Source organism: Diorhabda sublineata, chromosome 2 (genome assembly GCF_026230105.1).
Source record: "Diorhabda sublineata isolate icDioSubl1.1 chromosome 2, icDioSubl1.1, whole genome shotgun sequence".
NCBI classification, from domain to species: domain Eukaryota; kingdom Metazoa; phylum Arthropoda; class Insecta; order Coleoptera; family Chrysomelidae; genus Diorhabda; species Diorhabda sublineata.
Genome location: NC_079475.1, coordinates 1,902,873 through 1,927,248, shown reverse-complemented (window position 1 = coordinate 1,927,248; position 24,376 = coordinate 1,902,873). Strand labels below are relative to the sequence as shown.

Sequence of the window (24,376 nt, the reverse complement as noted above, 5' to 3'; positions counted from 1 at the left end):
GTTTTGTTATTTTTCAAATATATCCATATTTTGGTGTTATAAAATGGAAATAATACATGATCTAAATAAAACCTTATGATGTGTATGGTGAATTTGATTGTCAATGAATAAGAGTATTGTTAGGCACTTGTTATCCATTTGTATTCCTATTTCTGCTATTTTTCCTTGACAATTATTGGGTTCATAATTTGATTCATGTTGATAAATAAAAAAGGATATAACTCACCTTGTATATTCTACCCTTGATAACAAAAAGTTCAATCAAAGTAGGGGTATGCTCTATAGCGGCATCAATATAACTTAATGCTTTTTCAGTCTGTGTAAGAAAGTCATAATGTTGCGCTAAGTAATAGTAAACCCATAGAAGAGCGCTCGCTGGCTCTTTAGGGCCATTTTTAACTTCTAATTCACTATATTTTCCTACCTGAAAAATATTTATTTATAGTAAGTGCACAAAATGAAGTGCATACTGACAATATATAGTAATCAATAGTCAGTTTCTACATAACGAATTATTGCTAAAAAACTGCTGAAACTGGTCAATTTGTTTATATATCAATTTCAGAATAAAATCAAACACCTCGGAGTAATAACTACCCTTATAAATATTTTAACCAAAAGTCACAGCGAGTGACATCGCATTTGGAATTTTGGATATTGGTAACAAGAAAAATTAATTTTCAAGTTTTTTTTTTGTAAAAAGCAAACACAAGAGAGTAAACCCTATTACACTCGAGTGGTGCCTACCGTGTGGAGATGCCTGTGAATATTGAACTTGAATTTCTTCTTCTTCTTCTTCTCCAAAGAAATGAGTTCCGATAAATTGAAGTTCTGTAGTAAAACTCAATATTCATGATCCACTTTTAGCTTCAATCCATAATTGGTGACATAAGCCAGGAGATCCCGGGTTGATCCGTGTTTACGAAAGCCCTATTAATGGTCGTTTAGAATGTTAGCAGATTCAAGAATCGCTGGTTAACGACTTTCTCCATGATCTTGTAGGGAAGACACATTTTTTATGTGATGGGGATAGCGCATAGCGAACTTGTTAGTTCAGGAAGCATTTCGACAATGGTGGTATCCTATAGAGGGCAGTGGCTTTACTGATGTCCAAGCCTTTGAGAAATTTTGCCACATCTCGGTGTCGAAATTCGATTTCTGGTATTGATTCACCAACTCTAAACAGGTTGGGTGGTTCATCCATATCAAAAGTTTCTTAAGCCCAGACAACTTTTGAACCCAAGCAGATGAGAAGAATTCTGAGTTTTATTCGATACCCTGAATTCAAATGTACAATGCTTGTGTCAAGATTATTATAATGGTTGTTAACTGCATTATTTGGAATTTTTTGTGGTTTTTTAAATTAGCTCCTCATTTAATAATCAAAATACTCCACCAATACTCTTAAAGAACGGTGACTTTAATTGACTCATGAGTTATTTTACTCTCATTTTTTGCCATAAATTATTTAATAACTACTAATCATAATAAATCAAACTCACTTTTTTTAATGCATCTACATATTGATGTAACAAACTTTCAATAATTTCCACTTTATTTTTGTCCACATAGAGGCTTCTCAAGTCGACAAAAAGAGGCGGCACGCCCTTCGACAATGCTTTTCTCATATATTTATCTACTAATGTCTTGAACTGTTCACCGGTGGCATAATTTAAAGGCAGTCTTCTTGGAGGCATAGCTCGAGGAAATTTTTCCGAAAATTTAATATAAAAATCTACAATTTCTTTAGGAGTCGACAGCCGCCTTGCTTCTATCAATTTATTATAATATGTAGTATTTTCAGGGTTCCTTTGCATCAATTCTTCATAATATTCTGCGGCTTTATCAAATTGCTTCAATTTGAGGTTAAGTTCGCCAAGATTTTCTTTTAACGTTAGTTTATCAACAATTTGATCTTGCGATTCTTCAAGATGTCTTAAAGCATCCTTTAAATCGCCAGATTCTTGAATAACTAGATTTTGATACAGTAAAAGTTCACTATGTTCATAGTCAAAGTTATTTCCTTTCTAAAACAAAAAAAATATACTATATGTTAAATTGAAAATTATTTATCAATGAAAAAAGCTGAATTTCTTACCTGTTGTTCAAGAAACGTTTCTAATATTATCAATGCATTTTTATATTCTTCTAGTAGATGAAAAGACATAGCATATCCAATCCAGGAAGCCCTTTGTGTAGGTCGTAACATAAGCAATTGATACCGTGTATCCTAAAAGTACAAACATTTTTATATGTCTATTCAATACTTTGAGAATTGTTTTTATTACTAGTTCAGAGGTTATCAAAATAGGTTCCCCGAAACCGTCACCAGGAAGGCACGAAATTAATTGATACTATGGTTATTGAGCAGGCACAAATATTATTTTGTAATTGGGATCTGACCAACTAACCGCTATTATTGTATACATGTTTCATTATTTTGTGTTTTCTTTATTATTAGATTGCATAAAAAGAGGGTGACTAATATAATGTTATCAGCCAAAGACAGATTTATTGTAGTGTCCCTTCAATTACTCCTCAGCTTGACAATGGTCTCTCCATGTCAGACATACCTTTCCAAAATATCACCCTCAAAAAGTGGTGACTAAAATTGAATTACAGTTACAATTTTTTAAAACTTGATATTCCGTTATTAACTTGCACTTGCAAAGGACTAACCAAGGGTATTTTTTTCAATTTCCCTGTTACATTATACAGGGGTGAAATTGGCAACAAAATTTTTTTCAAGATGAACTTTTATGAAATAAAACTATCTTAAAATCCATGTTTTATTTAAACATATTTTTTATTGTTAATTTTTTTTGCCAAACCAAAAGCAGTGGAGAAAACACCATAATTTATAATTTTCTTAATAAACTGAGTGGAAAACAGAAAAAATGTAATAAGATTCATAATAAATGCAAGGGTTGTTAATTTCACCCTAGTATAACGTAACAGGAATGTTGAAAAAATATCGTTTGCGAGTGCACGAAAATTATAGAATTTCAAGTTTCAAGCTTTTCTGAAATTTTAGATAAAAAATTAAAAACTAAATTGAATAGGCTGAGGAAATTTTGTTATAGGAAAGACCCAAGTTAATTTCATACAAGCAATCACCTCCTGAATTTAGAAACATGTAAATATGAAACTATAATAAATTTTACAATTACTGTAAAATATGATACTACCACTCATGGATTATTTTATTTATAACATGCAGGTATGAAAATTGAGAAAAAGTATTTCTAAATATCCATATTATAGGACTGGTAAAATATTGTTCAAACATAATTTAAAATTATGTTATTCCCAATCCTCACTTTATTTTTAATAATTCAATCAAAGAGCTAGTTCTCGAGTTATATTGAAAATATTACCAAATTGTTGTTAACTTGTATAATTCTTGTATCTTTATGTTTCTAATTGTTCTTGATTTTAGGTCTCTTCTGTTTCAAATAATTTTTTTATAATTTTTAAAAGATTGATAAAAAATTGATTTATATTTAAAATTAGTCAAAACTTAAATTTTTTATCAATCTTAAAAATTATTAAAAAACTTATTTTGAAACAGAAGAAACCTAAAATCAAGAACATTTAGAAATAAAAAATTGATGATTCGAGATGATTTTGAGCTTGTTGCTGACATATTTAGCTAATAATTGCCCACAGAGCCAGCAACAGAAATGAAATAAGAAATCGTCCATATTTTTTGAGGTGTTAAGCTTCGTAATTATTTTTCAGTCAAGCAAGTAAAATCCAATTCAACGATTCTACGTTACTCAAAAGCTTGTTGGGTCGAAAAACAATTTTTATGGTGAATTTATCAAAAAATGTCATATCTTGGGAATTAAATGAAGGGCAACACAAAAAACAAATTTTTCCATATATAAAGTTTATACTTCATTTACAAAATTTTTTATATGTTAACATAAATTTGTATTAGGTACCTCATTACTGAGAAAATAGATGAACCACAAAATTAATTATTTGGCAACAAATTCTACAGCAAAACTCTTTTGATTATGCAGACTTCTAATTAAGAATAAAATATAATACTCACTCTGTATCCTTCCAAATCACGCATTTGAATTTGTAACAAAGACAAATCTCTAAGAATTTGAATGTTATCTTTTTCCCATTTGAGGGCATTCCTATAGCATTTAATAGCTTCATCATATTTTTTATCTGATCTTTGAAGTAAACCATAAACATGCCAGCATACATGTGATTTAAGATCATTTCGTAAGCCCCTTCTGACATACTCGTAGGCCTCCTCTTTTCGTCCCAAACAGTTAAGGGTCAAACCTTTCATAGCAAGGGTCTCTATAAATTTAAATATATGCAAAATATCGATTACCTCTAAACTCTAAGTACATTAATTCTTTTATACTAGCCTATATGATCAAATAAACATTGCAAAAGTTGATATATCTTTTAAAACAAAAAGATATAAATACTTCAAATCAGGAATAATTGTTACAAAAGGTTATTTTGCTTAAATGGCTTCATTTCTACCCCATAAAACTATACTGGATTTTTCCCCGCTCGCAGGGGGAAATATGCCACCAAAAGGGGTATTTTTGCGGTTTGAGTGTAATATATCTTAAAAGGACTCGCAATATGGAATTCATGGTTATTATAAAAGTTTTAGAACATTAAATTTTGCATTTAATGAGACTGATCGCACATTTTTCTGACCACTCGTTCCGATACTACTGCACATCATAGTTGGACCAATTTTCCACATAAATTCTGCATAGAACAAAACCAAAATTGAACTTTTTTGACAAAATGTCTTCGTACAGTGTCACTTTAAAATCAGATGATTTCTTATCATAATTATCATCAATCATCAGTTTGTTTAACTGCTGTTAATAATAATACTAGTATTAAGATTGAATATTATGTGAAAATATATTAAAAAATGGTTTTACATAGAGATCTGTTCAATTGATACAAAGATTGAGGTAGCATAATATATATATATATATATATATATATATATATATATATATATATATATATATATATATATATATATATTATGCTACCTCAATCTTTGTATCAATTGAACAGATCTCTATGTAAAACCATTTTTTAATATATTTTCACATAATATTCAATCTTAATACTAGTATTATTATATTATATTATATATATATATATATATATATATATATATATATATATATATATATATATATATGAAACAAATCCATACGATGTCAGAGCCACAGTTGTACTTGTAAGTTCTCAAGCAATATTGGCTTTGGATGTTGGTGGCAGGGATCCCATCTTGGTCAAATCACAATTTATTCAAAGTACCGCCTACCACCATAGAGTGTTATTAAAAATCGAAGGAGAGATTTGGCAATAGCTTCATGTTGAATGTCATGCTCGAAGAAAGGTTTGATTTCTTCAACAAGAGATTTATTTTTCTCCAAAACCTTCTTCTTTCCTGCTTGAAGAGTGCTGGCGTTGTGTCACATACACTTATGGCGAGGTATTTCTTTTTAAAATCTTTTAAAAATGTTTATATTTAAAATCCAATTGAAACAAGTTGAACAATAAACGAATCTAATAAAATCTTGGTAAGGAAGGTATGAAAGAACTTTTATGGTAGCTTTACTTATCATTGCGCCTTAAAGAGTTAAAGGAGAAACTGTACAATAAAGGTTGGTGAAAAAAGTTCACATTTGGTTTCATTCTATACAGAATTTATTCCTCTTTAGCTTTTATAATAACCACTTTATTGATAAATGGGTTATTTTAGATGATAGTACCAAAAACCTAAAGTTGAAACAACAATTTTTCAAAAATGTGGCAAACTGGTTCAACTCTGATGTGCAATAGTATCAGAACGATTAGTCAGCAAAATGTGTGATGAGTCTCATTCAAAGCAAAATTCAATATTCTAAAACCCTTATAACAACCATAAATTTGATATTATGAGTAGTTTAAGAGATTTTACCCTAAAACCGAAAAAATACCCCTTTTGAGGGTACATTTCCACCCGCACAACTCTGGCAAGGGGGAAACCTAATATAGTCATATTGAGTCATGTCCTGAAAAACAAATTCCTAAATCCTAAATAGTTCAATAGGTGATCAGGATTAAATTACTTTGAAAGATAGGTATCAAAATTGTTTAGCTTTGTTTTTGAATTTTTGTTACAATAAATAACTGCAAAATTGACTAGAAATAATTAACAAATAATTGTACATCTGTCAAAATAAATTGTATTGAGATTACACATTCCTATAATGTACACAATTTCAATGGTTCACCTTCTAGGGATGATATTTGTATAATATTAAAAAAATTATAAATTTTATAAATAGACAAAACTAACCTCCATGTTCTGTATATTTTGGATTTGATAGAATTTGTTTGGCAAATTTCAACCCATTTTTGTACTGTTTCTGCTCGTAACACCTCTGAAAATATTTATCCAAACATTAATATTCTATAAATATGTAAATAATCATATAAAACGTATCAATATATCATACCAATGCTTCAAATAGAATTGTAATGGTAACAAATGTTATTCAAGATCTAAAACAAAGTCAGAATAAAATTTAGAAAGACAAATGTTTAAATATAAAATAACATAGGACCATATCAAGCAATCGGTATATTATCTAGAATTCGAATTGTTGGGGGTCTAATCAGACATACTAACCAATATTCTTTTAAATAAGGCATTTTCTTTCGGTGGTAGCGGGTTACTGGAGGGCATTTCTGATTTTTCACTTGAACGGCGAACGTTATAAGCCCGATAAAACAAAATATACAATTTATAAGGATTATTAAAACCTCGTGGCCACAAACTTCTCCAATGTCGATCGTGATCACGTGACCTAAACTGACAGTTGACATATAAACGCCAGTCGCCGATAACACAGATTGCTTCTGTTACCTTTAACTATAAGGGACATGGGCGTATCAACCAAACAGTGAAGGGAAGTATGAAGCATTAAAATAGATAGCGTTATCTGTAATGTTTCACGTTGCTCACGTGTCATGTTAAAAAAAAAAATAAAAAATCTTAATTTCATACGAGCAATCACCTCCTAAATTTTGTCGCATGAATTTAGAAACACCCTATATGTATTGATGTCCAGAAGTAATCGTTATTTATATAAACCATTTATAAATAATTAACCTTTACACTTAATTTTAATTTTATATGGATTTATATTGCGGTAACAACATTGCTTTTCAAAACGTTTAATCTAAACTCATTCTATATTGGAGAGATTATTTATGGATTGAGTACGAAACTGTGAATATATGACATCATTGATTGACAATATTGTCAAAAAAATGCCAAAAAATTAGCTGGTACAAAAGCCACTGCCTCTTTTGAAAAAAATAAACAAATAAAAGATGGACCGCAAAAAGAAAATAATGAAATCGTTGAAGATGAGCTCTGGAAAGATACTAATAATGTAAAACAACGAAACAAGGAAAAGAACGCAATGGAAATTACGAAAATGGAAGAAACCAAAGAAAAAAAAATGAAGAGTCCAAAGAAGTTGAAAAAACAAAACAGCAGACTAACAAACCCATTAGAACTGAAATCTGGAATAAAATTGAAGAGCAAGAAGATAAGAAAAAAAATTATTTGGCTAAGAAGGTTTTTAGTTTTCAATTATTTTTCCACAATTCTTCTTTTTCTTGTATTTATTAGTTCCATAGTGGATTTTTTAATGTTTAAGTACATTTTTTCTTCTACTGTTGAGTATGTGCATTATAGGCGGGGAGCCGGTAACACTGAAAGTTCCGTCATAGCGGAATAAAAAATTTTTATTTAAATAAATATAACATAAGCTCTGTATACGTAAAACATTAAAAAATGAAAAAATGTTTTACCGCCATCGCGATTGTTATTTTTTTAATGTACTCGACGTATCAGTGCATCAACTATATTAGCATCTACTCCAAAATGTACGATGTTCGATACATTTATTTTGGAGTAACTGATTTTTGTCAAATTACCGTATTACATCAATAATAATGGTTTTTGTAAAATTACTCTTGTTGATTAATGTTTTTTCACGTACATAATATAGTTTAGTACAGAGGTGAATTGCAAGAGCTGGAATAGTATCAATAGTTTCTATCACGGAAAATAGACTATACAGGGTGTCCCACTACGAGTTAAAACTAACTGTATATGGCAAAATACTTATAGTAAAATAATGAAAATTTATACGTTTAAGTTTTCGGACACGATCTTTTTAATTAAAATATTTTTATAAATGGCAGACTCCCGATTCTACCGGAAGTCGACAGCAATTTTGTTATTTTAAATAGAACACCCTGTATATTAATACATTTTTGAAATCTACATGAAATTTTAGTATACTTTGGTTTGGAAACTTTTGTCGAAAAATGCATACTTTTTGAGTTATTAACTTTTTTGTAAAAAATTTCACCGTTCCAGACCCTTATAAAGATATAAAATGGCTTCTGTACGGTTGCTTTTAGCAGTGTTAGACTTATTTGAATTTATGTTGAAAAGTTTTTCATTTTATAAAGGATGTGTATCTAACCTAACCTAAAAAGTGTTCAAAGTTTAACTTCATAAATATCAAATTTCTTTATTTTTTCAAATATGATCACCCAGTTTTTTTATTTTAGTGCATACAGGGGGTAAAAATAAGGTAATTCATGTATAATTTCCTATACCTAACCTCACCGTTATCCATTTCTAAGTGCTTGTATCAACGGTTCAAAATAAAATTTAGACCACACCTGCATCTCTAAAAATTTACAGAAAACATAATATCTGGATAACGGTAAGGTTTAGGTATAGGCAAGTATACATGAATTTGTCTTATTTTTTTACTTCTGAATGCATTAAAACAGAAAAAACCGGGTGGTTCTATTTAAAAATAAAGAAATTTGATATTTATGAAGTTAAACTTTGAACACTTTTTATACACATCCTTTATAAAATGAAAAACTTTTCAACGTAAATTCAAATAAGTCTAACACTGCTAAAAGCAACCGTACAGAAGCCATTTTATATCTTTATAAGGGTCTGGAACGGTGAAATTTTTTACAAAAAAGTTAATAACTCAAAAAGTATGCATTTTTCGACAAAAGTTTCCAAACCAAAGTATACTAAAATTTCATGTAGATTTCAAAAATGTATTAATATACAGGGTGTTCTATTTAAAATAACAAAATTGCTGTCGACTTCCGGTAGAATCGGGAGTCTGCCATTTATAAAAATATTTTAATTAAAAAGATCGTGTCCGAAAACTTAAACGTATAAATTTTCATTATTTTACTATAAGTATTTTGCCATATACAGTTAGTTTTAACTCGTAGTGGGACACCCTGTATATGTTTCTTCTTCTTCTGCAGTCTATTGGTTTAAAGTGTACTAATTTGCAAACGGATGCATAATTAACAAAAAAACGCAATTCAAAGTCTGAAAAGAGGCTTCAAAAAACACTACAGAACGTATACGAGGTTTGTTTCAAAAGAATTCAGACATTCGCAAATTCTGTAACTCAAAAAGTATGACGATGGTTATTGGGATCCACCTTTTTTCCTTTTTTTGGTATGGGTTGAACTTAAGCAAGTTTCCAACCTGCATTTGGGCATATGAGAAATTTCTTACAAGCATCTATGGTCTAATTGCAGGTATTTCGCGAAACCACAAAGTTTATACGGTTTGTGGCACTAGGATTTGAGCGCCATTTTGTGTTTGATAAAAATATAAGTATGTTGGTGGAAATTTTGATACTGTATATATACTACGGGGTGGTTCATTTGAAAAAACCAAGAAAAGACTTACATGTCAAATATACTCCTAGTTGATAATAATAATAATAAGTTATAAGAACTTAACAGGTACAACTAAATGCCCCTATCTCTATTATTTTGAGGAAATATTCATTTTGGTCATATTTTGATGGTATTTAGCATATATGGTTCCAAAAAACTTATTTTTTATATACTTATTTTCACATTTTATTACAATATAGATACAGATACTTTTGGAGGAAACTATGGCTGGAATAAAAATAAATGAAGAAATAAAGAGAACTATAGATGAAGCTATTTCAGTTTTAAGCGGTAAAAATCAAGTAGACAGACATCTTGAAAAGCGTATGATAGCAGCGTATAAAATCTTTGAAGAACGGCGCTTGAAATAATTGAAAATGTCAAACCCAACTTTGAAATTGTCACAACTAAAAGACATACTTTTGAAAGAATGGAAAACTTCTCCAGAAAATCCTAAGTTAGAAAAGTAGTTGAAATTTCGAGCTAATGCAAATTTATTACAGCAAATTTCTAAAATGAATCATAATGTACATTTTTTATTCAATAATATAATTTTTTTATTAAATAGAGCTTTTCAATATCCAGTAATAGCGCGTTCAAGTTTGCCCTATCCTACTAACTGCGCCAATCAAATATCTCTTACATATTCATTAGTCTTTCCTTGTCTAAGAGTGGAAGTTTTTTTTGGCAATAATTATCTTTTCACTTTCACAAGTTTTTCGTGATTAATCGTCTTGAGTTTAGGTCTGTGATAGAAAATCAGTTTAAAACATCAAATAAAAATTAACGTTTCGACCTATTTTGGTCTTTATCAAAATATAATTTGATTTTCACAATTTACCTCATTCTTTAAATGTATCATCTACAACATGAGTAGCAAAATAAAAATCTGTTTTAACCGGAAAATAATAATTGAGATATATTATTCATTAACTATTTGATTGAATAAAAATAATTCAAAAACGTTTATTGGAAAGTATAAGAACAAAAACTACCTTTTTATTATCTCAAAACTAAGCAACCAAACGACAAGAGCTGTAGGAAGTTCCTGGTCTTCTTACTAGAGAGTTTGTTGCTCCATCTCTTGTGGAGTCTTCCAACGCTTCGGTGCCCTAACGGCGACTTGTCTCTAGCTATTTTGACCATTCCAGCGTCATTCATTCGATCTATGTGATCTTTCCATTCTCTTTTTCTTTCCAATATCCAATCGTTTACGTTGTCAATCTTACATGTTCTTCTAATGTCCTCGCTTCTCTCCCTGTCAAAAAGTGTTGTTCCAACGATCCTGCGTATTATTTTCATTTCGGTGGATTCTAATATTCTCTTTGTGTTCGATGTTTCTGGTCTGGTTTCCGCTGTGTCTCGATTCCGATATAGTATTTGTTTCAGAAGATTGTATCGATTGTATCCCGATATTTCTATGCCTAGATATTTAAATTTCCTCATCTACAACCAGTTTGCATCTGATAGGTGTTTTTGAGGTGGTCGTGCATTTCGTTTTTGTTGTTGCATTGAATTTGAATAGTAGTCTCAGTAAGTCATCTTCGTTTTCTGCAATCAGAACAGCATCATCGGTATAACATAGGATCTTGACGTCTTTGTTCCCCGTTTTATACCATTTTAGGTTAACGAGTGCTTTTATTACTTTGTCCATAACGACACGAGGATATCCTTGTCGAATATCATTGTTTACATGAAGGTGTACCACATCCTCCAGTTGTATTCGGTCAAACGCCTTTTGCAGATCTAAACAACACATGAACGACCTCAAGATTATCTTGCCTCGGCCCCAAGCGGCCTCTGCGATAATTGTTCTTTCGGTACGTTAAAAATGTATTTTGCGGCCTAAGCATATAAATAGCTGTTCAATTTTTTTGTTCTTAAACATAGACACAACAGATCTTTGAAAACGAACGGTCGACAAACTAGAATCGGTCCTACTTGGAAAGTGAATTCTTAAATTGATAAATCTAAAATTTAGTATAAAGTAACAAATATATATGATTTATTACTTATATAAAAAAATAACAAAAGTACTAGACACTATACATTAAAAACAATTTTAACAAAAATATACTGTCATCAATTTCTAATTCTACCGTATTTAATTTCTTCATTCCTTTTTCAATTTTTTCCAATATTTCTTTTTCTGGGGGAGTTATCATTTCCTCAATCTGAAAATTAATCGCAAGCATAAAATTAGGGTGATTTTACAAATTTTTATTGATTTGGTTATACCATATATGTAATACTCCTATATGGACAGTTATTTTGGGAAAAAATGTCCCTACGTTACGGTGCCGAATATATTCATTTTCTCTCTCGTTCGAGACACTTTATACTGCGCATGCTTGAGAATGCGCAGAACCGAGCTGGCACCTCGGAGGATAGAGAAATCGTTATCATTCTGTCTTCCTTAGTCGGAACAGCTTCCATTGTCCATATTACAAGTGTTACATATATGGGTTATACCATAGTTTCCTATATGATTGCTTTAATAAATAAAAAAATCTTGTTATGATAATCGTTTTAAAAAAAATAACTCGCCACATAAATTCCTATTCTGCCTATTTCAAATAGTTTATTTAGTATTGTCATTGATGATGCGTGAATTCTGTTGGTGTAAGTGTCTCGAATATACAACGAGTGTAGCAGCGGTACGAAGAGAAGGGTTTGGTCACTTGAAGGCCTGGTTCAGAACGAGACAGGACCTACAATACCTAGGAATGACCGCATTCTTATTTCTAGTGCTTTACGAAGCCGAAAAAACTTTACGTTAGGAATTTGTTTAATTGAAGGGTTCAGTGGAAAAGGCGCAATAATAAAAAGTGAAAAATTTTTTGGTTTTAATGTTTTAAATCATGTAAGAATAACAGACGATAATGTCAGAAACAAATAGTTTTATTCTCAAGTGGTTTTACAAAAAAAAAATGGTTGGCACGTTTGGCCCTACAAAATATGAAATTAAACTACAATTCTAACAATTGAATCAATAATAAAAGGGAACAGAAACAATTTTGTTCGTCAAGGTCATTTGGAACATTATCTGAATCAGATCTAATGCATTCGGATTTCCCTTCAAATTTTGATAAAAGGCGTGGTGAACTGGCGGTAAACAGAGTCAAAAATAATAAATTTTCTACCTTTTCAGCAGTAAATTCCTTTCAATTAGGGTATAAAATATTAAGGTCTTTTTATGCCACAGGTCTAGTTCTGAAAAATTGGCTTCGACATTATAATTTTGTACTATTTGTATTAGAAGCGGTTTATCTTTTTCCATTCGTATCCAGCACCATCTGTAAAAGATTTACTGTTTGTTATAAAGCTTTCGAGGTTCTTATTACTGAAGAAATCTTCTCTTTTCATTCGACATACACCAAAACGCGGACTTTTCTTTTTCGAATCTTTACTCATGTCTAGCCAATCATCAGGAACGAAAATGTTGCCATGATATTTTTTTGCCTTTTCGCATGAATTATAGCTGTGACCACGAACAAAACTTTCAAATTTTTGGACTTTTGTAGGAAATCTATTAACATTAGTACCATCTTAATATTGCGATTTTGTCCAAAATTCTTTACTATAAAAAGTATCGTGTGGCAAATTTTTTTTCATATGTTTAAATAGGCATGACGCGATTTCTTGAGTACCTCATGAAACTTCATTTTCGGCCCATATGTACCGGGTGTCCCAATAAGAATGGCTCTCGGTCATATCTCGGGAACTGTTTATAGTACAGCTTCGGGGAAAAAAAATTATAACAAAAGTGACCTCGAGAAAAACCTACAAATTATCTACGGAGTTGTAGGTCCACCGCTAGAGGGCGTAATTAAATACCAAAAATTATAAAATGAATATTTGATTTGATATTTGATTTTACAAGTAACGTATACGCTAGAGGGCGCTATTTATTTATTTAAATCTAGCCATCCTTGAAAAATGTTAAATGGAAACATGCAGTTTTAATTAACGAATATGAAAGTAGACCAAATTAGCAACAGAATAGCGAAAACCGCATGTCGATATCTTGTTCGTATTACGAGATATCTTAAGAAATGTGTAAATTTTAAGCACTTTCCTTTAAACATAAATTACTCCGGTTTGACTTAACGGATTTTAACATTTTTTGACTCCTCAGAATTGTCTTTCCTTGTTCTATTAATATTAGTTCTAATTATTATATCAATATTACTTATGCTGTCACCCGGAATTTCTTGAAAAGTACGATAATCATAGTTTAAATGTATCTTAATTAGGTAAAATTTGTAAATTATTCATTTTATAATTTTTGGTATTTAATTACGCCCTCTAGCGGTGGACCTACAACTCTGTAAATAATTTCCAGGTTTTTCTCGAGGTCACTTTTGTTATAAATTTTTTTCCCCGAAGCTGTACTATAAACGGTTCCCGAGATATGATCGAGAGCCATTCTTATTGGGACACCCGGTACATACATTCTTTATTTGTAATTTTATCATAAGTTGTACTTCCACATCTGACGTTTATAATATGCGACGCCCGTTTTTAATACCGGCGTTGCTAAGGTCTTTTATAAATCAAGTGGATCATGTTTGGCTTGTTCTGTGTCCCTTTTCACTGTGTCTGCTTTTCTCTGGTGAAGCTCTCTTTCAAAATGTATGCGGTCCATCTGTTCTTGCGTTATTAGTGGACTGAAGTTCTGCGTTATATTTGTCACATCTTTGGCATGTGGACGGTGAAAATGAAGATTGAATTTTGTTTTAAAAACTTCTCTAAAGACAAAGGAAAATAAAAGAACAACCATGTCGTTTTCACACCTTTGTTTATACAGTGCATATAGCTACCAGTATTAAGCTTCGGTCTTAGATATTTTCTGCTTTTATTATCACTATCTTTCATTAGTCCGTTCGTGTTTACCTCTCTTATCCTCTAAGTGAGCCCCATTTACAAATATTCTTTTGAGTGCGTTAGTAATAGTACCATCACGGATCAGTAATGTATCTTTAAAATAAGTTTTACGAACTTTTACCTCGACACTATTGTTATTCAGTTTAGAAATTCTTGTGCAATTTCTACTAAAATTTTCATTTTTAGTGTATTTCCTTTTTTTGAAAATCAATTCAACTTGTCCTGCCATAAAGCATTTTTAAAGCCCCACGATAACGTGTAAAAATTGTGAATCTGCAACCACATATTTCCCCGATTCCAACGTCTTTGCTTGCACTTTTTGTTCTTTTGCTGTGATATATACCTCTTCTCTCATTCTTTTTAATTTTCTTACAATCTTTTTGTGTTGTTCTGGTCTTTGATTTCATTTTCTAGAAGGTTAGGTTCTGTTTTCCATTCCAGAGTCATTCGGCTGCACCAATACACTAGTTTCATCTGAAAAACAAAAGTACAGCTATACAGTATGTCCAGTATTAAAAATCAAATAAAATTGTAGCCTATTCCTCATTTGTATCAAAATAATGCGAGTGGCAAATATGCCCTCAATAAATACTAAATGCAAACATGCATAATCCACATATAATTTTTTTTTCTCATTTTTGGCTAATATGAATGGTTTAATGAAAAAGTAAATATCTTATATCTTGTCCTACCTTGTTTACTACGGCTTCCACCTACACACCTGCTACATTCTGAGTCACTTTCCGCCATATTTGGTGGCTTGGGCAACTATGTCACAAAAATAAACTTGACCCGAGTACAATGCAAAAATTCTCATAGATGTCGCTACCTATATGAAGGAAATATCGAATAGGCAACTATTGCCTACCATATGGTAACCCAGTATGAGTGGGTTAAGCACAAAATGTAAAATTTTACAAGTTTTTTGGTTAGGCACGTTTTCCATTGAACCCTTCGATTTACTAATATAATTTTTGTTAGGGACAGCCATGCTGCAGTGATAGAAGACTTGCATAATGTCAAACGACATGCAACATAGAATATTTTCACTTTGGAATAAATTGCACGCAATTACTTGCACCATGTCAAGCTTCCTTTAGCATGTAGTACTTGCGGTAAACAAATTACTCGTATATTAATACACGAGAAATTAATTTATTTAGAAGAAATACTGATAATTAATTGAGGTCAAACTATCATTTAGTCGAGTTTCGGTAAAATTAGTCAAAACTTCTACATTTGGTGGGTTATGGGGCATTGAGTCTTTCAATCAGATTGTTCTGGATTAACATTATGCTAAATTTCAGAACTATTGGCCAAAATTAATTCCCTTTCTCCAAAGGTACCTCGACACAGGGATTTCTATGCTTTCACCTTGAAAATCCTAGAAATATCTTGTTTTGAATGCATCTCACCTCAGCCAATTGTTCCTCTTCAGCTCCTTGTGCCCTCATTCCTAAAGCTATGGTATCCACTCTTTGTTTTTTTTCTATGATTCTCTTATTTGTAAACTTCTCGTGATTTCTCCTTATCATAACATTATATAGAGTTTTATAACATAATTCTAAAATCATTCTCACTACCAAATTTAAATTTATATGAAAAAGTGTAAAAGATTTATTTGGTCCGCTACCACCAACTGCCGGCTTACGCAGTTCTTGAATCTGCAGAAAATTTTCTTCTAAAAGTTGATAAGTTAATCTCTTAGCTTCTTTTGCTGGTATCATGGCGAGCTGCTGAATCATGTCTGGTTCAATGCACCGTTTTAATTTAACTAATCTAAATATTCTAGCAGCTTTTGAATCGAATTTTTCCATCACACATTGTTCTACTATTTCCCATGCAAATTCCGTATAAACTTCTTTTAGATAAATTTGAAAGGAACCTCCACTTGCTTCTCCTGATTTTCTTATTAAATTGCTACTGTCTTGTTCTAAAATAAAAAGATATTTCAATATATAGAAAGTGCAACATTTATTAACACAGTCATGTTTCAATTAAACAATAATTTTGATTTGCAGGATATTTAAAGAACTACATCAGTTTTATTGTAATACATCTCATTATTTCTCATCAGAAGTCGGAATTATATAGAATTCAAGGCTTAATTCGGTTAAGAGGACACCCATTTGATAGACTAACTATTATCTCTCTCCAGTAATAAACCAGCATGGTTAATATAAATTTTGGATTTTGTAACTTATTCTATGCTAGTCATAACGATTATTTCTACTGAGTTAGCAGAAATTGGTGGAAAATGAGCTCGATTCTGACTAAAGATCTTTTCATCTAATGAAAAGGGGTCAACTCCACCTGAAGATAACACTTTGCAACATTAAAAAGTACTCATTCGTGTTTGAAAAAATTCAATGAAACAATTCGAAAAGCTCCTGTAATTTCAGCAAAAAACAGACACAAGTGTTCTATCCATGGGGTCAGCCAACACAGGTAGGACCTGGTCCAATGTGAACTACGACTCGCCCTTATTCCTGGGACACTAAGGTCCTGTTTTCGTGGAATAGTTTTGTGACTACTCTTAGTCTAACAAGTCTGACACAGTTTTTGGAAAACTAAATTAATACAGTGGTTCGGACATCTGGAGCAAATGAATAAAGAAAGAGTAACAAAGGTCTATAGAGGAAGAGTAGAAAGAAAAAGAGATATTATATGTACCAAAAAAATGTGGTAAGAGGAGGTAGATTAATGCCTAAAGAGAATGATGAGAGTTAATAGTTGGTAAAAGAAAACCAGGGAATGGACAAAGTGGAGCTGCATGATAAAGAAGGCCAAGATCCTCTGTGAACTGTAGAGCCAATAAAGTAAATGATTTTATAACGAAATTCATATTTTTCAATACTATACAGGGTGATTCATTAAGAATTTCCAATCTCTGAACTGTAGATTCTAGACCTCAAAATATGATGATTCTACTAAACATGCCTTATGCAAATATTGCTAGTTTCCGAGATACCGAGCGTTCAAAGTTTTTGCAATAATTTTTTGATTTTACAATTTCTCTTTCAAAATTGGCAATTTTACGTTTTTTGGCATGAGGAATCATAATTTGCACTCTAATTTAACATTGCTAATAGAGGGCGCTAGTTACACTTGTTTGTGTTAATTAAATCAAAGTAAACTTTTTTTGGGCTAAACTTACAACTATAATATTAAAAAAATATTAAAAAGCGTTAAATTCTACAAAAAAAGTTACTCTTCTTTGATTCGTGTAACTGAATCAGTTATCGAGTTATTAACTTCTAAAAAGTTCAATAAATTTTAATTTTTTCATAAAAAAATTTTATTATTGCTTAAATATGTAACAATAACAAATTTGTAAACAAAAATAAAAAACTTCAAAGCAAATGCTCAAAATGTCCACCATTTACTTCAATACACTTTATGATCTGAATCACCCTGTAGATTGACAATAATGGTAGTAATATAATTGCAGTAAAACATTTTTTTTGTTTTATACTGGAAATTATTTTCTATTTATATTACTAAAATGTGTCTTACCTATTACACTAACATATTGATCAAAAAATGCATTCAATTGATTCAAATTCTTCTGTTTTCTAGCCACATCCTTTATCTCCAATATAGGTACAGGATTGGAAATATCTGCCCACGGTTGTGTTCTAATATACATCTGTTGCAAAAGTATTTTCACAAACTCCCCAGCATTTTCATCAAATTTTTTGGCAAAAGCAGTAAAAATACTTTTGTCTCGCATATCTTGGTGAAATCTATCAAAGTTAATTTGCCAATAAATATCTTTATCTGGAAAAACCACCTGTTCACCAGACTGTGCTCTTAAGAACAAATTAACATCAATCAAAGGTAGTTGAACATCCACATCTTTGTCATCCAAAACGATTACGGGCACGGGTTTTTCTTCTTGTGTATTTTGTGGGAGCCTGATTAAATATTTTGCATTGATCAATGTGAGAAATTCATTCTTTAATTGGGCAAAAGAAACCGTATTTTCATTATTTTTTGATAACCTTTCATTTACCTTAAGTAGAGCTTCAGATGCTATGATATAACTTCTTTGTAGATATTCTTCAATTATCATTTCAGAAGTATCTCCAAATTTCTTTTTTATAAGATTTATATATTTAGGATAACGAAGCATAAGTAATACTTTTTCAGGTTTGATGATATAATTTGCCAAATTTTCATTTTGGTTTGGTACAAAAGTTACTAGCTGATATTTAATGAGAATAGTCAAAGACTCTTTCACCTAGAACAAAAAATTATTAGTTTTTTCTTTGCTTCTTGAGCTAACTGACCAGCACCGAGTGCGTTAATGTCAACACTGTTTTTGATAGTAAGCATTTTTTTTATTTTCTATTTTAATCATTTTATATTTTTTTGTTTGAGATTTTCATTTCCTCAGAGAAATTCCAAGGAGTAAGCAGATTGAGACCGCGCAATCGGATCACTTCTCACTAACATACGAATAACCACCTTTCTCTCGATAATGGCTCCAAAGTGGGAGCCGAAACATCGAGAATTTCAAAACGGTTTAACCAGTGAACCTTTTTTGTTCATAACCCTGATGCAGAAACCTTTCTTGATATTAGGTCTCTTTTGTTTCAAAATTAGTTTTTTTTAATCATTTTTGAGAGATTGATAAAAAAGGACCTTATCCACTGCTTCATCAAGTCTTTTTTATGAAACCAAAGTATTTAATACCTGTTTTTGTATTTTAATTAGAGTTTTTGCATGTAGCTGCAAAATTATGATCTCATAGTATAACATTTTAAGAGAAAATAATAACAATTATTATAGTCACTAAAAACAAAAAAAATCACAAGCCTGAGACAAGCAAAAACTCTTCTGGGAAACTATAACCAGAGAAGATCTACTGAATGTATCAACCTAAGTAAGAATAATCTACTAACAGGAGCACTGTCTCCTCAACAAACACCCGAAGATGCTAGACTTAGCAAATAATGTAGCATGCAAATTTTGCTGCGCGGAGGATGAAACTTCTATTCACATTCTCTTGAAGTGTGAAACACTACGGAACTCCAGATCACTACACCTGGGAGTGTTTGAAATAGAACAAGATGATCTGGCGCAACTACAGTGTATAAGATACCGCAATATCCATACATGCATACATACTTTAACTACTGAAGTTAACACACCAAAAATCACAAAAAGTATATATTTTTTCGATAAAGGTATATATCATTTCTAAAGTAGTTCACAAGCACTTGAACTACAGTTCAGATATTTTGAAAAACATTATCATTATCTTCGTCTCAAATTAGTTTTAATGTTTGCAATAAAATTAGTTTTGATATCTATTTGGGACATTCTTAAAGCTATAGATTATATAAGTTGATATATCAAAATCTTTGCAATACGACTATAGGTTATTATATTTTATTCTTCGATAATTCTGCAGATGAACTATTATTCATTACTCTTACCTTGGAAAGGGGCAATTCTGTTCTTTTTTTTATATGCAATAAAGGAGCACTGCCGTATTGAAATAAACAAGTTCCTACTTTTTCCACAACAACTCCAAATCGTTCAAGCAATATAAGGCTTACAACTTTACCCAACTGAGAAGACATAATTTTTCAAATTTAAAATGTATTATTTATAAATAAATAAATTAACAAATCAAATAAACTTTTACATCATTACCGTTCCCAACCTCAAATCTTCTTCACTTTTATTTTATCAACAGTTGCGTCAATTCGGTTATACCCGTATATGTAATACTTATTATTATATGTAATGCTTAATATTATATGTAATACCATTGTATAAAGCAGGGGTCTCCAAACTACGGCCCGCGGACAGATGTTGTCCGGCCTGCGGAGAGCTAGCATACTTGAAAACTCCTTTTAGACAACATATTTTTTATATCAAATTAAATTTAGTTTACTGAAGTATTCTAATTTTATGTTGAATAATTATTAATATGACATCTACATTGATATGGTCATGGGCTAACAACTCATAACATTGTTGTAGGCTTATTGTTATTGTTTTTGTGATAGGTTGGATAAAGAAACCAGAATTGTAATGAATAAAGACATCTATAATATGCAGAAAATTTAACTTCAGTATATAATAACTAACAAATTATTGAAATGAATCCAACAACATTTTATACATTCAACATGTCCATTTTTGTCGAACAGTTGAGAGGATATATTTTCAGCGCTGTTTTCTATCCTTCGAATCACAGTGTTTGCTGACAGTTTTAAATAAATTTACCATTTCAGGGCACATTTCTGCGGCTACTGCAATTATGCATTCTTTGATCATTTCTCCATCGGTGAATGGTTTTCCACGTTTTGCAATTTCAAGAGCCACACGAAAGCTGGCACGAGTAGCAGCCTCTTGTTCAGTTTTGAGTTTTGTAAATGAAGATTGCTGCGATTTCAATCCGCGCTTCATAGCGAATTTTTCTGTCCGCAAACTTCCTGTATATTTTGAGTAATTTTGAAAATGTTTTGTTTCATAATGACATTAAATGTTATATTCTTTGAGAACAGCTATGCTTTCATTGCAAATCAAACATAGCGCCTTGTTACTGGACTCAATTACGAAATACTGAATGTTCCACTGATCTTTGAATTTTCTGCATTTACTATCAATTTTTTTCTTCTTTTCCATTCTACTAAATCACACACAAAAGCAACAATTCAAATCAAAATACTGTTACAAAGATGTCTTAAACTTAAATACGCACAAACGCGTTTTAAGGAGGTACGCACTCACACAACAGTGTCATAGGAAATGACTTGTGGTTGCGCCACTAGCCTTCTTATATATTCCAATTACTGCCATCTAGTAGTGAGTGGAAGACACCAGAACTTTTTCGAACCAACAAGATTATTCTGTACGTGCTATTAGCGCCATCTGTTAGCGATAGAAGGTACTACCTATTTCCGCTTGTGTCCACCGGATGTCGTGTCACGTTACTCCTCATGGCTCGTACTTTACGATTAATCTAGAAATTACAGATAATGACAGGAAAATTAATAATATGCAGTGTTGCCGTTTTGCGGACTTTAGTCTGATTTGCAGCCTTTTTTAAACGTTGCGTACTTTTTCGGACTTCTTTTTTCATCAGTGGACTATTTCACTTTTTACCACCGGCAACAATAATAATATGGTTTTGGCCCTCGGAACTTACTGGAGTAATCAGTATGGCCCTAAGGCTAGAAAGTTTGGAGACCCCTGGTATAGAAAATAGGATAGTAGACAGTACATTGTTGCCGATTTTATTTTTGTCACGAAAGTGGTACAAATTACCTATTCGATAGGAATCTTTATAATAGATAGAAAGGGCGTATTTTGAAATATCATGTTTCTAATAATGTTATAACATGTATTCATCTCGAACCGAGAATAAACTTAATCTCAGTATTAATTATTTGTCACCAATTTCAATGTATAAAAAAAAGATTTTTGTAATGAGTTCGTGTACCAGTAGCAAATGAAACAAACAAACAAATAATTTTAATCTGTTAATCACTTAAATTTGGGATAGAAAGAAGGATCTTTGCACAAAGGTATATAAAATATATATACTTTCCTTTGGTGACTGAAATAATATGAATTTGCGTTTTCAGAACCTCGGTCATGAATGTATTTTTGAAACATTCATATTTTGAAGAGGCGAAAAAATAAGTCCTGGCTATTTTGTATGTCTTTTTTTTAACTTTCATTTGATTTATGTGATTTATCCATTTTCTCCTTTCTTCCTGGGAAAAATATTTTTGATTTTGTTCCGCTTTCATACTGTATTGATATATTTGATAAAATCAAAAACAATAACTTGTAAAAAGTTCTAACTATACTAATATTTTAAACGTAACGAGATGAAATATACTCAATGTATCATAATACATACAATATCGTTCTAATAATTCAATTAATGACATTGTAGAATTCTTCAGTTGTGCAATATATCCTTTCTTGAAGAAATGCCGTCGTCGATATTCGGAACTTACTAAATCTATGTGTTGCTTATAATTCTAATTATAATATAATATAATTTTATAAAACATTACTCTCTTCATAACTGTAGCTGAATCAACGCTACTGAAACGTTGACATAAAAAAGATTGTGTATAGATTTACCAAAAAAAAAACAGAAAGAATATACCATAAGAAACATACAAAATATATTGGTTGTTCAGTTATGCTGAATTATTTATCATTTTTTTAGTTTGTCTAGTTTTTAATGAACTTAATGAACTGAAAAAGTTTTAGAATATTTGAAAATCTGAGTTCGCAATAATAAATTGAAAATGTATTGCCTATGACTACAACAGATTGCATTTGTTGCATACCACTCGGGAAGAATTTTTTCCATTTTTCTAACAATTTTCTTTTTCAAATTTAATATTATTTTATTATCTGAAATTTTCCTTATATTTTTGTCGAAGCTATTAAGTACTATCATGGTGAAATTTTTCAATAATGTTCTCAATGCACACTTATCATTTAAATAATAATTCTTATAGAATATAAGAAGCTCTTGTTTATGTCATCAGAAGCTTCTATACTGACATTACAGTCTTTGCAATTAAAGCGATCTAAGCATTTTTTTAATTAAATAACCCCCAAAATATACTACAGAATAATTTTCTAACGTCGCAATATCATTTGAATGTACCTCGGAAGAAACTGAATTGGTGAATGAATCCGTTTGTTCTGATGATGATTCTTCTTCAACATTTAATGAAGCGAGTGCTTCATTGTCATCTGTTGGTAAAAACAGTATATTATCATCATCATCCAGTTGACTGCCTGCATTAGCACGCCTAGGTGGCCTCATTAAATTGGCGACAATATTTATTTTAAACGTAGCTCGAAATGCTTTCACTGTTGGGTTTCTGTTATACACTCCTCTTTGACGATAAACAGAAAATTGATTTTCAAGTGTATCTTGAATTAGTCTGCCTGTGAATAAATAATTGATACTTTCATTTTTTTGATCACTTGCAAATTGCTTAACGGAGTTAATGGTGAAATGAAAACCATCAAAGTTATCAGGTCTGGTCAAATTTCCCTTTTTTCCAACTTTGTATAGATTTTCCAATAAATCACATCTTGAGCTTAAAGCTGCTAGCACTTCTGGATCTGTATCGCTCAGAACACGATTACAGGGTTTTGTTGAATGTAAACGTGTACTATTCAGGGCATCAAATAAGTTGTTCATGGTTAGAATAAAGTTAGCCGTGTTTTTAACTGTACTTGAAATAAGTTCACCAGTTTCCAAAGATGTCATTATGGCAGAATAAACACTGTGACTCAACAATTGGGCAGCTAATTTAACCTTCATTTTTTCGAAAGGATTCGGATTGATGTGCTTATCAATCAGTTTCAATAAGGCCTTTCCTGTTTTGCTCCTTTTATCAAGATCATAAACTTTTCGAATGTCAGCAAAACATAAGAACTGCCCATTAAATATGAAACTATTGTTCAAAAAATTGTTTCTAACGCATTTCAACAGATGGGGAGCATCAAAAAAAGCATAATATTTTTTCTCATTATGAAAAAAATATGGTTGGTTTTTGTTAACCCCCAATTGCTTTATGAGTTTCTGATTGGTAGTTGATAAATCACATACTATGCCTAGTAGTAATTATACACCATAAAGAAGCATATGACACCCCACCATTCGATACAAAGTAAGCAA

The 24,376-nt window shown here is 31.1% G+C and overlaps 2 protein-coding genes and 1 pseudogene across 3 annotated transcripts in view; 1 reads left to right on the top strand and 2 right to left on the bottom strand.

Moving 5' to 3' along the window:
* Positions 1-6,882, bottom strand: part of LOC130452658 (N-alpha-acetyltransferase 16, NatA auxiliary subunit) — a 157,470-nt gene extending 150,588 nt beyond the window's left edge. The window contains exons 1-6 of the mRNA XM_056792021.1: positions 6,686-6,882; positions 6,353-6,437; positions 4,061-4,323; positions 2,099-2,230; positions 1,503-2,027; positions 227-424 (exon numbers count right to left, since the gene is read on the bottom strand). Of these exons, the coding sequence (XP_056647999.1) occupies positions 227-424; positions 1,503-2,027; positions 2,099-2,230; positions 4,061-4,323; positions 6,353-6,437; positions 6,686-6,742 (1,260 nt within the window). The 5' untranslated portion in view covers positions 6,743-6,882. The remainder of the gene's footprint in view (positions 1-226; positions 425-1,502; positions 2,028-2,098; positions 2,231-4,060; positions 4,324-6,352; positions 6,438-6,685) is intronic.
* A 518-nt stretch (positions 6,883-7,400) lies between these two features.
* LOC130453117 (coiled-coil domain-containing protein 124-like) lies at positions 7,401-10,277 on the top strand (annotated as a pseudogene).
* A 1,506-nt stretch (positions 10,278-11,783) lies between these two features.
* Positions 11,784-20,507, bottom strand: LOC130452657 (DNA-directed RNA polymerase III subunit RPC3). 2 transcript variants are annotated; one of them, XM_056792018.1, is made up of 4 exons: positions 20,139-20,507; positions 18,211-18,937; positions 16,110-16,627; positions 11,784-11,981 (listed from the first exon to the last, which is right to left on the bottom strand). In XM_056792018.1, the coding sequence occupies exons 1-4, from the start codon at positions 20,283-20,285 to the stop codon at positions 11,844-11,846; spliced, it is 1,530 nt and encodes a 509-aa protein (XP_056647996.1). In that variant the 5' UTR covers positions 20,286-20,507; the 3' UTR covers positions 11,784-11,843. The 2 variants fall into 2 exon arrangements, with proteins under 2 accessions (XP_056647996.1, XP_056647998.1); XM_056792020.1 differs by having other exon boundaries at positions 20,359-20,506.
* Positions 20,508-24,376: the final 3,869 nt, after the last annotated feature.

What these genes read in the sequence shown, in the direction of transcription:
- LOC130452657 (XM_056792018.1), bottom strand. Translation starts at nt 20,285, where the DNA reads ATGTCTTCTCAGTTGGGTAAAGTTGTAAGCCTTATATTGCTTGAACGA. An exon ending in CAGAATTGCCCCTTTCCAAG is followed by an intron (nt 18,938 to 20,138) that starts GTAAGAGTAATG and finishes TTTTTGTTCTAG; the next exon opens with GTGAAAGAGTCTTTGACTAT. An exon ending in AAGAGGAACAATTGGCTGAG is followed by an intron (nt 11,982 to 16,109) that starts GTGAGATGCATT and finishes ATTAATTTTCAG; the next exon opens with ATTGAGGAAATGATAACTCC.